The 12,464-nt window shown below is 44.6% G+C and overlaps 1 protein-coding gene across 9 annotated transcripts in view; it reads left to right on the plus strand.

Moving 5' to 3' along the window:
• The window catches only part of SVIL (supervillin), a 240,088-nt gene that overhangs the window by 181,460 nt on the left and 46,164 nt on the right, over nt 1-12,464 (plus strand). For all 9 annotated transcript variants that reach the window (XM_082618197.1, XM_082618199.1, XM_082618201.1 and 6 more), the window contains 2 exons: nt 391-616; nt 9,117-9,246. In XM_082618197.1, the coding sequence (XP_082474323.1) occupies nt 391-616; nt 9,117-9,246 (356 nt within the window). The remainder of the gene's footprint in view (nt 1-390; nt 617-9,116; nt 9,247-12,464) is intronic.

Here is a 12,464-nt window from a genome sequence, read left to right on the forward strand (position 1 = left end):
TTCTGCATTTCCATAAAATGATAGTGTGTCAGTTATAATAGTGGCTTTGGTTTGGGAGTATGACCCATGTGAAATGTCAAAGTATTGTTTTGGAGGCGTAGAAACATTCTGCAGTGTGTAGTCCAAACCAACTTCCTGTGTCTCGCACGTAGGAAAAGACCAATTGTCACAAAAGAAGTCGCTGGGTGGAGTCATCCACTGGGAAGTGTGGTTTCCTCAGGGACTAGAGCGCGCCCCAGATTTGCATAAATCCAAGTGGATTGGGTAGCCTGCCATGTGCCCACGGATTGAACTCCAAGTGCGGGTCATCCGGGGTCGGGGTCAGGGTGAAGGGCTCAAAGAATGCTTGCGCAGGGGAGTAAGTGCTGACAGGGCTTCGTTGCTTCCCAGCGGCAGAGTTCGGGGATCCCACTGCTGAGCAGGCAGGCGCAGCTGCTGGGAGACCGGTCGCTCAGACTGCAACCCCCGTGTCCTGGAAGCAGCAAGATCCCTCTGATCAGCCGCAGGAGGAGCACTATCGGAGTCCGTGTGCAATGTCTGCTGCTGAAGAGATCAAAGCGCCAGCGGCGGAGGGCATCCTCGACTCTCCCAGCAAAACCATGTCCATTAAAGAAAGGTAACGAGATTTAATGATTGAGAAGGAACTTTCCTGGTGGGAGGGCGTCGTACAACTTGCTTTTAGAAAAAGATCTGAGGAATGGGCAAAGAGAGAAACTCATGAATCCAGCTACCAGAGGGACTGTGCTCTCAGGGCATTTGAGAGGAAACCGCGTTTATCCCCGTGCCTGGTTTCCTGACGCTGGGAGATGCTGCTTCAAGACTCAGACGAGGAGACAAACAGAAGCAGACTTCTGCCTGCTTCTTTTGTGGTGCTTCTGTTTTCTTGTTTTATACTCAGTTCTCTGACCAGCCAGTGACAGGGGCAGAGATCCTGGCTCTTTCCCTTTCAGATACACGTGGCTTGAAACTGAATGTGTCCACTGCTTGTGACTGTTTGTCAGTGTAAATTATATGTGGAGTGAACGGATAAAAATTAACATTTAGGACATAAATCCTGGGAATTAGAATCTAAGTTTTGCTTGCTTCACAGAAAGTAAAATGGGTGACTCTTCTGCACTGCATTTAGACATTTCCTCTCAGGTACTAGCTATGAAAGACTACATTTGAGCATTAAGTAACACTGAAAGCTCATTTCATTCAAAGGGTCATGGAGGGTTCAGAGGAGATAAAGAGGACAGATACAAAGAATCGGAGTGAAATATCTGGGGTTGTATGTTCTGTGTCAGCCTTTAGCAGAGGATGTGAGTGACAGGAGGACTGGGTCCGGAATGTTCTCGTGAATTTCCCAATTTGATTGGCAGAAGTATGGTTCCGCCCACCCGGATCACTCCTTAGCACCTCCACTGTTCAGGAGTTTTCTTGCTCTGAGCGGCACTGGCCACTCTGATTTTTTTCTAAGTACATTTCCAACTACTTAAGACGATGTATCAAACCACAGTGAAAACTCTTCCTTCGGTTTTTCAAGTCAAACTTTTGAATAATATTCATAAAATATTAAATAGATTAACAAATTAATGAGACCGTTAAAGCTTATTTTCTTTAGCCTTTAATTATCTAAAATTCAAAATACAGAATACCTACAAGACTGAGGAGGCATGGGTGTTGGGGCCAAAGGGGTGAGCTAAATAAAAGGAGTGATGCTTGAATCAGGGAAGCAGTTTGACCTGTTCTGGCATGAAGTCCTCTCCACAGAAACTGGCTCAAAGAGGGTTTGATCCCAGATACCTAACTTTTTTTTTTAATTGAAGTATAGTTGATTTACAATATTGTGTTAGTTTTAGGTGTACAGCAAAGTGATTCAGTTACTTGTATATTTTTTTCAGATTCTTTTCCATTATAGGTTATTATAAGATGTAGAATATAGTTCCCTGTGCGATACAGTAGGGTTTGTTTATCTTATATATAGTAGTGTATATATGTTAATCCCATACTTCTAATTTATCCCTCCCCCCACTTTTCCCCTTTGATAACCATAAGTTTGTTTTCTATGAGTCTGTTTCTGTTTTGTAAATGAGCTCATTTGTATTATTTTTTAGGTTCCACATATAAGTGATATCATATAATATTTGTCTTTCTCTGCCTGACCTACTTCACTTACTATGATAATGTCTAGCTGCAACCATGTTGCTGCAAATGGCATTATTTCATTCTTTTTCATGGCCGAGTAATATTCCGCTGCATATATGTACCACATCTTCTTTATCCATTCATCTGTCGATGGACATTTAGGTTGTTTCCATGTCTTGGCTATTGTGAATACTGCTGCTGTGAACATAGGGGTGCGTGTATCTTTTCGAATTATAGTTTTCTCTGGATATATGCCCAGGAGTGGGATTGCAGGATCATATGGTGGCTCTATTTTTAGTTTTTTGAGGAACCTCCCTGTTGTTCTCCATAGTGGCTGCAGCAATTTACATTCCCACCAACAGTGTAGGATGGTTCCCTTTTCTCCACACCCTCCAGAGACCCAACTATTGATAACTGGTTAGGTGAGAAGGACGAGGTACCATTTAAGGGAAATAATGATAAGTATCACTTATACACAAGTTCTGATGTTTTACCCATCAGAAAACATTCTTGGGGTAAAATTCCAGTAGAAAATAATAATATACCCCTTCTCTCAAAGGCTTTTAAAGAGATTCCCCATCTTGGGGTATATTCTGTCTGTTAGACAAAAAAACTTCATCAAATGTCGTATCTGCTATGCAGTCATTCTTGGTTCACTTGCCTGTTTTTAGTGAATTTTAGTTTCTCTCTTTCCAAAAACAGTTTTAATCCTACTGTAAAATTGTAATTTTTAAAAAACACGAGGTGCTGTAAAGGTGCAACTCCCTAACCCGGGCTTTGTAGATGTCTGAGGAGATGGAGGATGGCTGTAAGGTTGCTGTGAGCTGCCTGAAAGGGTGTTCAAAGTCGACTGTGTACACACGGACCTCCTGGCTGGTGGGAGATAGCGCTTCTCACAGATCCAATGGGCTCCTGTTCCCAGTCTGTCCAGAAGCATGATCATGAGAATGCTTCTTAAATTTTCAGCTATTCAGTTTAATTGTCAAACTGTACATTTAAAAGAGGAGGAGGGACACTTTACTTAGCATTTATGTTTGTAAAAAATTATGCCAAAACAAAATATATTGCCAGAGATCTTACCCCCCCCCCTTATGTTGATGGTACTTTTATTTGTACTTTGCTAAAGCTATATATATCTTTACGGTCCATATGCGATAGCTTTTCCCCAAGGGCGGGGGTCTCTATTCCTCCCTTCTGTTAAAATAAAATAATGAAGCTTGACCCTTAAAAATAAGTATGCTCGGGGCTTCCCTGGTGGCGCAGTGGTTGAGAGTCCGCCTGCCGATGCAGGGGACACGGGTTCGTGCCCCGGTCTGGGAAGATCCCACATGCCGCGGAGCGGCTGGGCCCGTGAGCCATGGCTGCTGAGCCTGCGCGTCCAGAGCCTGTGCTTCGCAAAGGGAGAGGCCACAACAGTGAGAGGCCCACATACCGAAAAAAAAAAAAAAAAAAAAAAAAAAAAATAAGTATGCTCTTATATTCCTTTGGGCTTTCCTTTTTTGAGATGACATATAAAACAGAACTTTTAAACCTTATTCTAATTCCTCTGACCGCCTCATTTCGCGGAAGGAGAGGTTGAATTCCAGTGGCCTCTGGAGCCACATGGCCAATAGGACCACCCCCAGGGGCTGGTCATCAACTCTTCCTCTCAGTACACGTGACAAGGCTGCCGTGTGTTCACGTCAGCATCTCAGCAGCTAACGTGTGTTCTCACAGAGGGACATCGGTTAGAGGGCAGAAATTCTAACGGGACAGCAGTGCTCGGAAGAGTACACCCTCCTCCTGTACTGATTTTCTCAGCTCACGTGTTCTTGGCATCACTAGTTTCAAATTTCACTTTCATGTTTCAGACTCTTCAGAAGTAGAGACCGGACTTTGACAATTTCCTTCATCATTTCTTCTAGGCAGCTGCAGCCTGAGGATGTGGTTCTGCCTTCCTTGATCTTGTGCATCTGTCTTTCCTGCTCAGGACTTGAGCATCTTAAGTCCTCCGTACCGAGGACCACCGAGGGTCCTAGGCTGCCCAAGGCATTTCCCCTGTGTGACCTTATTGAGGGCTGAAGACAGCCCTTCGAAGGAGGCAATACTATCCCCATTTCGTAGATATAAACTAAGACTTACGAAAGGGGAGCAACGGAGACATTAGAGGAAATCCTCCCTACATTCCTCTTTTAGAACATGTTTGACGGTCGGGGAAACATATCTAAAAGTCCTTTTCTTTCTTCCTCTTTTATGACATCTCGAACGTCAAGTTTGGATCATAACTAGCATAAAGTTAAGGCTATATTCTGCTTTTCCCATTGGATTAATAACATCACTGTTTCATAACTGCCTACGTGGTTTGGGTTTAAATCGTCCCTTATGGGGCACTTCTTTGAAAACCATGGTAAATCGAATATATTTTGTGTTATTTAGGGATAAAACCTTTGATACCTCTTTAGAAGTTTATTAGGCTTTTAGAACTCTTTTTTCCACCGTTACTGAAACAACTGCTCTGTGTTTTCATTTTCGGGGGGAGAAGATGCCTAAAAAAGGCAAAAGAGCCGTCCTTCCCCTGGGAAATTGATGGAGCGTAAGGATGTATTGAACTCCCAGGAATGCTGAAGAGGCCTCCCATGCCTCTGGCTGAGCCTGCAGACTCCTGCCTTATAGGGCCTGGCTGGGGTCCCCCTGTGTTCCCCGCGAGCCCCACCTTCCACCCAGCCAGACTCGAGGTTCTTACCTTGTGGCCCGGAGATTTCAGCCACTGGAGGGCCCCAGATTTATGTCGGCGTTACGGACAGAGGTATCTTTCCTTTGCTGCCTCCTTTTCTGATCTTTGATTTGCCCTCATTTAAAAGACATTAGTTCACTCCTCCAGCCTATAAACCAGCCAAGGCCAAGATCTGATCTAAGGACTAACCCGTGCTGTTCAGCCTTATCTGTGTGGTGTTTGCGATTCTCTGAAATGAGGGGGCATCTTTAAAGGAGGGAGGAGAAAAAAGTACTGCATCTTAGAGGCATTCGGTTTGCGGGGCCCGTATCTGACCCAGCCCTGGCTGCCGAGCCTGCAAAACTTGTTGCAATCGAGCAGGGCTGTCAGACCAGTGCTGCTGAAACAGCCCGCCTCAGGCCAGTATTCCCTGCTGGGAAAGCATGGGCTGTGGCTGGAGGAAGAGCCGTTTCCCCAGTGGCCTGGCAGGCACCCATATCATGGTGGCCCCAGCCAGGCCTTGGGGTGAATAACTCACGGGTTCTCAGCCTCAGACTAAGCAGATGCCCAGGCTCTCAACACCCCAGCCCTGCAAATAGCACTTGGACTTGATGGACGTTAAAAGTGCTGACAGCTGTTTGAGTTGCATAGGCAGTCATTTATGGTATGTGCAGGACCAGACGCTTGCCCCCAACCCACCCCAGCCCTCTGCAGTGCACGGTGGTCTGCGGGGACTCAGGAGCGTCATGAGATTGCAGGAGAGAAGGCATTTGGAAAGGTCTCCCACCCTCCTCAGCTTGTTCAACACCGAGTCGGAAATCTAAGCGGACAGGAATAATACATGTATGTTTCAGTGCGTGTTACTTGTTTTCCATCACTTGCGCTCTGCAGGCTCCGGCTGGGCCTAATACCACGTGGGCTCAACTGAAGCACAGCTTCTTCCCTATTATTTTGGTTACTCTGTAGTCTTTGGAAGTTCCTGGATACCCTGCCAGCATATCTAATAGCAAGATTTCAGGCTCTTGGAAGGGAGGAATTCTTTGAAGGCTACCCCAGGAGAGGGGGGAAATATATAAAAAAGCCAGAATTACAGTACAGTTCCTAACACATGAGTGCGAAAACGTGCCTGGTCAGCTTACACACAACTAGTGAAGCAAGCCAGGACGTGCCGGGGTGGGAACCAGAGCTCCCTGCCCCAGTGACATGCAGGGTGACCTGGGTCAGTGACATCCTTGGCCTGTGTGTGCACCCATGTCTCATTCGGAGCAACAATATCCAGTTTCTTAGAGGTTGCTGAGCAGATCAACAGAGTGAGTACGCGGTGGACTACAGAGTGATTACAGATCCATACTTTGCCTTTTTCTAAATCAGTTTTCCATTCCTCCGTGCAGCCGCCAGGGTAACCACATGATTATTTAGATGATGTTGGCATGGCTTCAGACATTTGGGACCTTATTTCTGAGAATGCCCTTAGGGACCATAGTGCATTCTTTTTAATAAATGCAACTTCTGAGGCTGCATTTGATTTTTTAAATTTCTCTGAAATCACTTGGACTCTAATCTGACTGCAAAGGTAAGGTAGCCAAGATGAATAACTGCTGGTCTAGGTCAAGGGTGAAGTCAGAGCTGGTTCTGAGCGGTAAGGAGAGTATCAGTTAGACGAATGTCTGTGTTCACAAGATGAGGAATTGGAAATACATCTTCATTTGGGTGGTACTGGCATGCTTACCTTTTGGAAGTCTCCTTTATAGACGCTTTGAAAGCTCTACTGCAGCGTGCAAATACTCATGATTTCTTTTCATGATTTGATTTTATTTGATTATTTTTTCCTGTTAGAATAAAACTGACTCACTCAGAATAATTAGAGGAAAGATAAATCTTAGTCCTTATATAGTCTGACATTCAGATGGAAACCCTTAAAGGAAATTAGAATCTGTTTTCAAGTACACGAACTAGCCCTTGTAGAATGCAGAATATTGCCAAGCATCATAGATTATAGACTTTGGGGCTAAATGAGAGCAAGTAGGGTCTTAGATACAAGATTCTGACTCTAAGTTTCCAGTGTGGATTTTTTCCCTCACCATCAAGCCATTGTCTGACACCAGCTGGGCGTCCTACAGTTCCACCCAGTTCTGATGCTGTCTACCTGGAGACAGCCTCAGACCCCGCAGGGTAAGCGCCCTGTCCCACAGGACCGCCCCTCCCCCTTTCTGCAGACACCAGTGGCGAGTCCAGGCTGTCACCTGTGCTTCTGACCTACCCACCAGCTACAGACTGGAGGCTCCAACAACCTTCTCCTTGGGCTCAATTACTTTGCTACAGTGGCTCACAGAACTCAGAGAAATATATTTATTTACTAGACTTCAAGTTTATTATCAAAGAAGGTAACTAAGGCACAGCCAGATAGAAGAGATGCACAGGCGAGGTGTAAGGAGATGGTGTGGAGTTTCATGCCCTCACGAGGCGCACCACCCTCCCCAAACCTCCACCTGTCTGCCATCCCAAGAACTCTCGGAACCCTGTCCTTTTGGCTTTTTTATGGAGGCTTCATTACGTAGGCCTGATTGAGTTGAATCACCAGTGGCCAGTGATGTAGTTAATCTGAAGCCCCTTTCTCCTCCCTGGAGGTCAGCGGGGGCGGGGGGGGGGACTGAAAGTTCTAACTCTCTAATCACAGGGTTGGTTCTCCTGGCAACAAGCCCACACTTAGATGCTTCCAAAAGTCACCTCATCCACATACGATACCATTACCACTCTCATCATTCAGGAAATTCCAGAAGTTGTAGGAGCTCCCGTGCCAGGAAAGGGGACAAAGACCAAGTATATATTTATTATAAATCACAACATCACAGATAAACGAGGCGGCGTTATACCAGCTTTGTGGAGTGAATGTTGGGTCTTATCTGTTGTCACATAGCAGCAGGGAAGGGAAGGAAAAGGAAGAGGTCGGGAAAGGGGATAGGTCCAGAGTTTGAAGCCCTTGCCCTCCTTGAACTCCTTGGGGAGTTCTTTATAGCTTGCTTTCCATTATTTGACTGAGCGAATACAAATATACAGTATGATTCTGTATGAATTTGTAGATGTACATGGAGTCATATTTACTGCAAAATCTGTTTTCTTATTTGCTTAACTAAACTTTTATCGTGGAGTATGATATATTTCATCCCATCTCCAATTCAGATGTTTAACGGAGTCAGGACACTCGGTAGAAGGGCCCTTAGAAACCATCTAGTTCAGTTCCCACTGTGACCAATAAGGAACGGAGACCAGGTTACTTGACAGGAGTTAACAGCCAAATGAGCACTGATGTGTTGCTTAAAAATACACTCCTTATGGACATGCACTAATGAATGTTTAAGAGACCAGCCCAGCAGGCTCACCAGAGGGAAAGGAGTCCAATCATTTTTTTCCCTAATCTTTAAATTGTTTGAGCGTCAGCTCAGATGAGTTTAATGATCACCACTTTTGTGCCTTTTATCTTTCCTGTGTTTGTCCAACTTAAATGCCCAAGACTGAAACAGCCTCATGTTCATGAGAATAACCTTTCATAGATTTTAACATCCAAGCAGCTTTTTATCAAGTCACACCATAGTTGAACTAAAGTAGGTCAGGTAAAAACCTCAGTTCATTAGATTCTGTTTTTGTATATCGCTTTTCCCTGAGGAAAATTGAAATGATAATTTTAAAAATGGGTTTACAGAGAAGTTTCTGTATTAAGAAGGCAGATTGGAAAGACCAAGTTCATTTGGAAGAAAAGAACAGGACTTAGAATACAGGACATCTTAACATCGTCTTTTACCTGTAATTAAAACATGTGATATCCAGAGATTGTCAATAGCTTTAAATTTTTAAACCCATTTCTGCTATCCAGCTTTAGTCATTAAATGTTAATTCATCAAGTGACCAGAAGGGATCACTAGAAGACATTTTTCTCTGGGGACGTTTACTTTTATTTTCCTTCCTGCTCTCAGCCCAAAGGCAAGGAAAAAACAGAGATATTCCTTTGGTAGAATGATGTTGCATCTTTTATCTGGGAAAGTCAGTTTTCAGCTTTGCATTTCAATCCGATTTTAAGACTGTTGGGGCCATCTTAGAAAATATAATAATCTACATAATATAGTAATCTGTACTATTTTTCCAGACAGACTTTTTTCAGAATAAGTGACATTCAGAATGATTCAAATTAGGCAGCGGTGGTCATTTCTCGGGCAAAGACTTCTGGATGACTTAAACTGTGGTTCTGTTACCAGGAAGCGTTGGTGCTGAACTCTTTTTGGTCGGCGTGTCTTCCCCTTAGATTAGCCCTGTTGAAGAAAAGTGGTGAGGAAGACTGGAGAAACAGACTTAACAGAAAGCAGGAGTATGGCAAAGCGTCCGTCACCAGCAGCCTGCACATCCAAGAAACGGGACAGTCACTCAAGAAGAAGGTAACATTGTCCGTGCATGGGAAAAGCATTCTAACTAACATCACGCTTGGACGTGCATCCACCAGGCGAGCATGCATAACTTAACTGGTTACTACCCTGGGAAGCATAGCACTCTCTTGCCACGAGTGTCCACATTTTAAAAAGTCTGTCCCACAGCAGCTTCAATTGATCACCAGGTAAAGTCTTGAGATGTTCTAGAACTGGGAACAGCACCACGTACCTAATGCATCAGCAAGCAAGTTCCTAAATTTGGAAGTGTGCGCTTTTACTTTGGTTTCAGACCTTCTTAAATGGAGTCTGACTTTACGGTATTATTAAAGTCTTTAGAATGAAAAACTGTCATTGACCGCTAACCGTTTCTAAGTTGCATATAAATTATGGGCTTGAACGTCCTATGCCGAGGTTTAAAACAGGAGTATACAAGAGAAGAACATAATTGTGGTCGGTGAGGACTGATTTCATAATTGAAGACATGTTTCATGATGAGCAGGTAAGCCTTTTATTGAGAAGGTATGGCAAAGTATGTGACAAGTTTCGAGAAAAGTAATACACTGTTGTTGATACAGGCAAGCATTTCTTCATAGGCAAATGTAATTGCTAAATTACTAGTAATGATGACCAGCTTTGACCAGTCAGTGCACACTTTGAAAGCGGACGGTGACTTGCCCACTGCATGGCCCTGTGATTGCCAATGCACCTGCTGGCTGGGGGCAAAGTAGACGCTGTGACACACCCACTGGCCAACTTCTAGGCTCAAAAGTCTTCAAACAAAAAGGAAAACAAAATACTTACAACCAGATGATCACCTGGACCCCTTCTAATCTAAAACAATTTAATAAGCATCCGTGGAAGAAAGAAATGATGAACGTGACCTTCAGGCGTTCAGAAACTTACATTAAAAGGAGGTGTGTCCACAGGGCTGTGAGGAGAGAGTTCTGACACTGTTTCCTGTGGCACTTCTGTGTTTTCATAGGTTAAATTGAAACAGCAATTTGAATTCTCTTTTTTGAGACAGACATGACATTAAAGATAATGACTAAAGACAGTTAAAGCTCAGCCATTTGTAAAGTTCTCAAATCTGACTGGATATTACAGCACCTATGTAGGAAATCTGGATTTCCAGAATGAGATCCGGAAGTGAAAGTAAACTCTGTCCCTCAAATCATTGATCCCCATCACCCACAAACTTTCTTTAAAAGCTTGATTTGAAATCATTGGTTCACACATAACTTCAGCGCTTCATTCTTGGTCATGTCGAAAGATGCAAAGAAACCTTCCCTAGCAGGTCCCGCAGGGCACGGTGAAAGGTAAAGCTACAAAGCACAAAGCCAGGTAGAGCCCTCGTGAACAGTGGAATCGATTTCAATGCTCCACCCACTTTGGAGACAGGGATCATCCGAGGCTGGGTAACCCAGAAGGATGGGAGTAGCGGGTGAGAACAGAATGGCCTTAACACTAGGCAGAGGTTCTTGGGAGGCAAGAGATGGGAGGCGGTGACCGCGGTTGCCCCTGGCTTGAGTGGGAAGTGGTGTCTTGGGCTCACGGACGCGGGGGATTCTGCACCAGCATTGAGCTCACCGTCGGTCTCCTGCTGAGTGACCTAGTTCACTTCGGCCCAAGACAATAAGCTCTTTGAAGTTAAAATAAGCCCACCCATTTTCAGTTTTCGTAGCAGGCACTGGGAGATCACAAGTTCTGTTGAGGTCGGGTGGTTTTCCCATGGCCTCTGATAAGCCCTTGGCTTCATGTCTTCCCAAGGGCGGGCCGTGTATTTCAGCCACACCTTCGCCAGCTCAGATGAAGCAGGAGAGCTGCCTTGAACCTGATCTGCCTTAAGACAGTCCCCCGGGGCAGCTGGTTGTTGGGGGAGGTGCTTGAGACATGGCCAGGGCTCGCTGGGTGTCCAGCCGCTCCTCTGGAGAAGGAAGGACATTCATGACATGTGCTCCATGCAGATGGCAGCTTGCTGCCTGGGCTGGAGCTAGACTTGCTAGGGGCACAAGCTCTGGAACCTTCCATCTTTTGCACCAAGGGACAAGGGACTAGATTTACAGTCAGGTCATCACTTCCTGCACAGTTTCTGAGTTCATCAAATGCACATATTCATGGTTATGAAACATTTTACCCTTTGGCCTCCTCGAGCTTTTGTGTGCAGTGAGCAGGGTCCCACGAGTTACAGCCTGTGGAGAAGCAGAGGAAGCAGGAGATGGAGACTGGCCTCTATATAAATCACTTCTCCTGTGAAAACCCACGCTGTCCAGTAAAAATATAAAGCGAGCCACGCGAGTAATTAGAGATTGTCATGCAGCCACATTAAAAAAAATGATGTAAAGGAGGCCTTGAAAATCTAAAACAGTTTTTGTTTCTGTCAAAGGGTTTGTCCCAAAACAAAACAAATTTTTTTGGCGCTCTAACCCGCATCTCACCGGGGGTTCTATATGGAAGAAAATACTCTTTTGGTCCATGAATAGATTTGAGGTTAGATTTTAGGTTAGTTAGAGTTTTCCTTTCCCTTCTAAAGGATCAGTCATGTCTCAAGAGCTGATGTCACTTAACATCAGTTCCTTGCTTTCCAAATTTATCCCCCAAAATCAGGATTGATGATTTGGAGCTTAGCAGTGCCCATCATCTACCTTGCGGACCCTGTCGTTTCCTGCGACAAATAGCTCGGGTTTTCTCTCTCTCGCCCTCCCTCTTCCCTTCCTTCTGTTCGTGGTTTAGGGCATTGCTAACCTGACTTACACATTTTTGCCCTTGTAGTGTATAGAATTAGTTCTAAAGATGGCAAAGCCCATTGGTTTGTAGGTACGGCCAGGCTTGTAGTGCAGGGAATGTGTCCACTTGAGCATGGTATGCAGACAGTTTCCTTCAGAGTAACTCATCCCATCCCAAGAGTGAGAGAAATGAAATGAAGCCAAGTTTGAAAGAAAAGGGATTTGGCAGGAGTCTCTTTGTTTCAACTAAATTGCAGTTCTCTATTTTCACCAAATCATTATTTAAAATTCCAACCCCATTTTGGCATCTTCAGTACTTAAGGCAGAGACAGTGACTCCTGTGCCCTTTGGTCAAGATAATCATCAATGTTTCAGACTTTTTCCAGGAAATAAAAACCCTGTATAGAGTTTGTGGTTACAACCCTGAGTCCACATCTGAGTCACAGATCAGGATTTGATATCTGGCTGTGCTTCCATCAGCGTGTCAAGTCAGTGAATCAAGCT

Source organism: Mesoplodon mirus, assembly GCF_964341445.2.
Source record: "Mesoplodon mirus genome assembly, chromosome: 4".
Taxonomy (NCBI): domain Eukaryota; kingdom Metazoa; phylum Chordata; class Mammalia; order Artiodactyla; family Ziphiidae; genus Mesoplodon; species Mesoplodon mirus.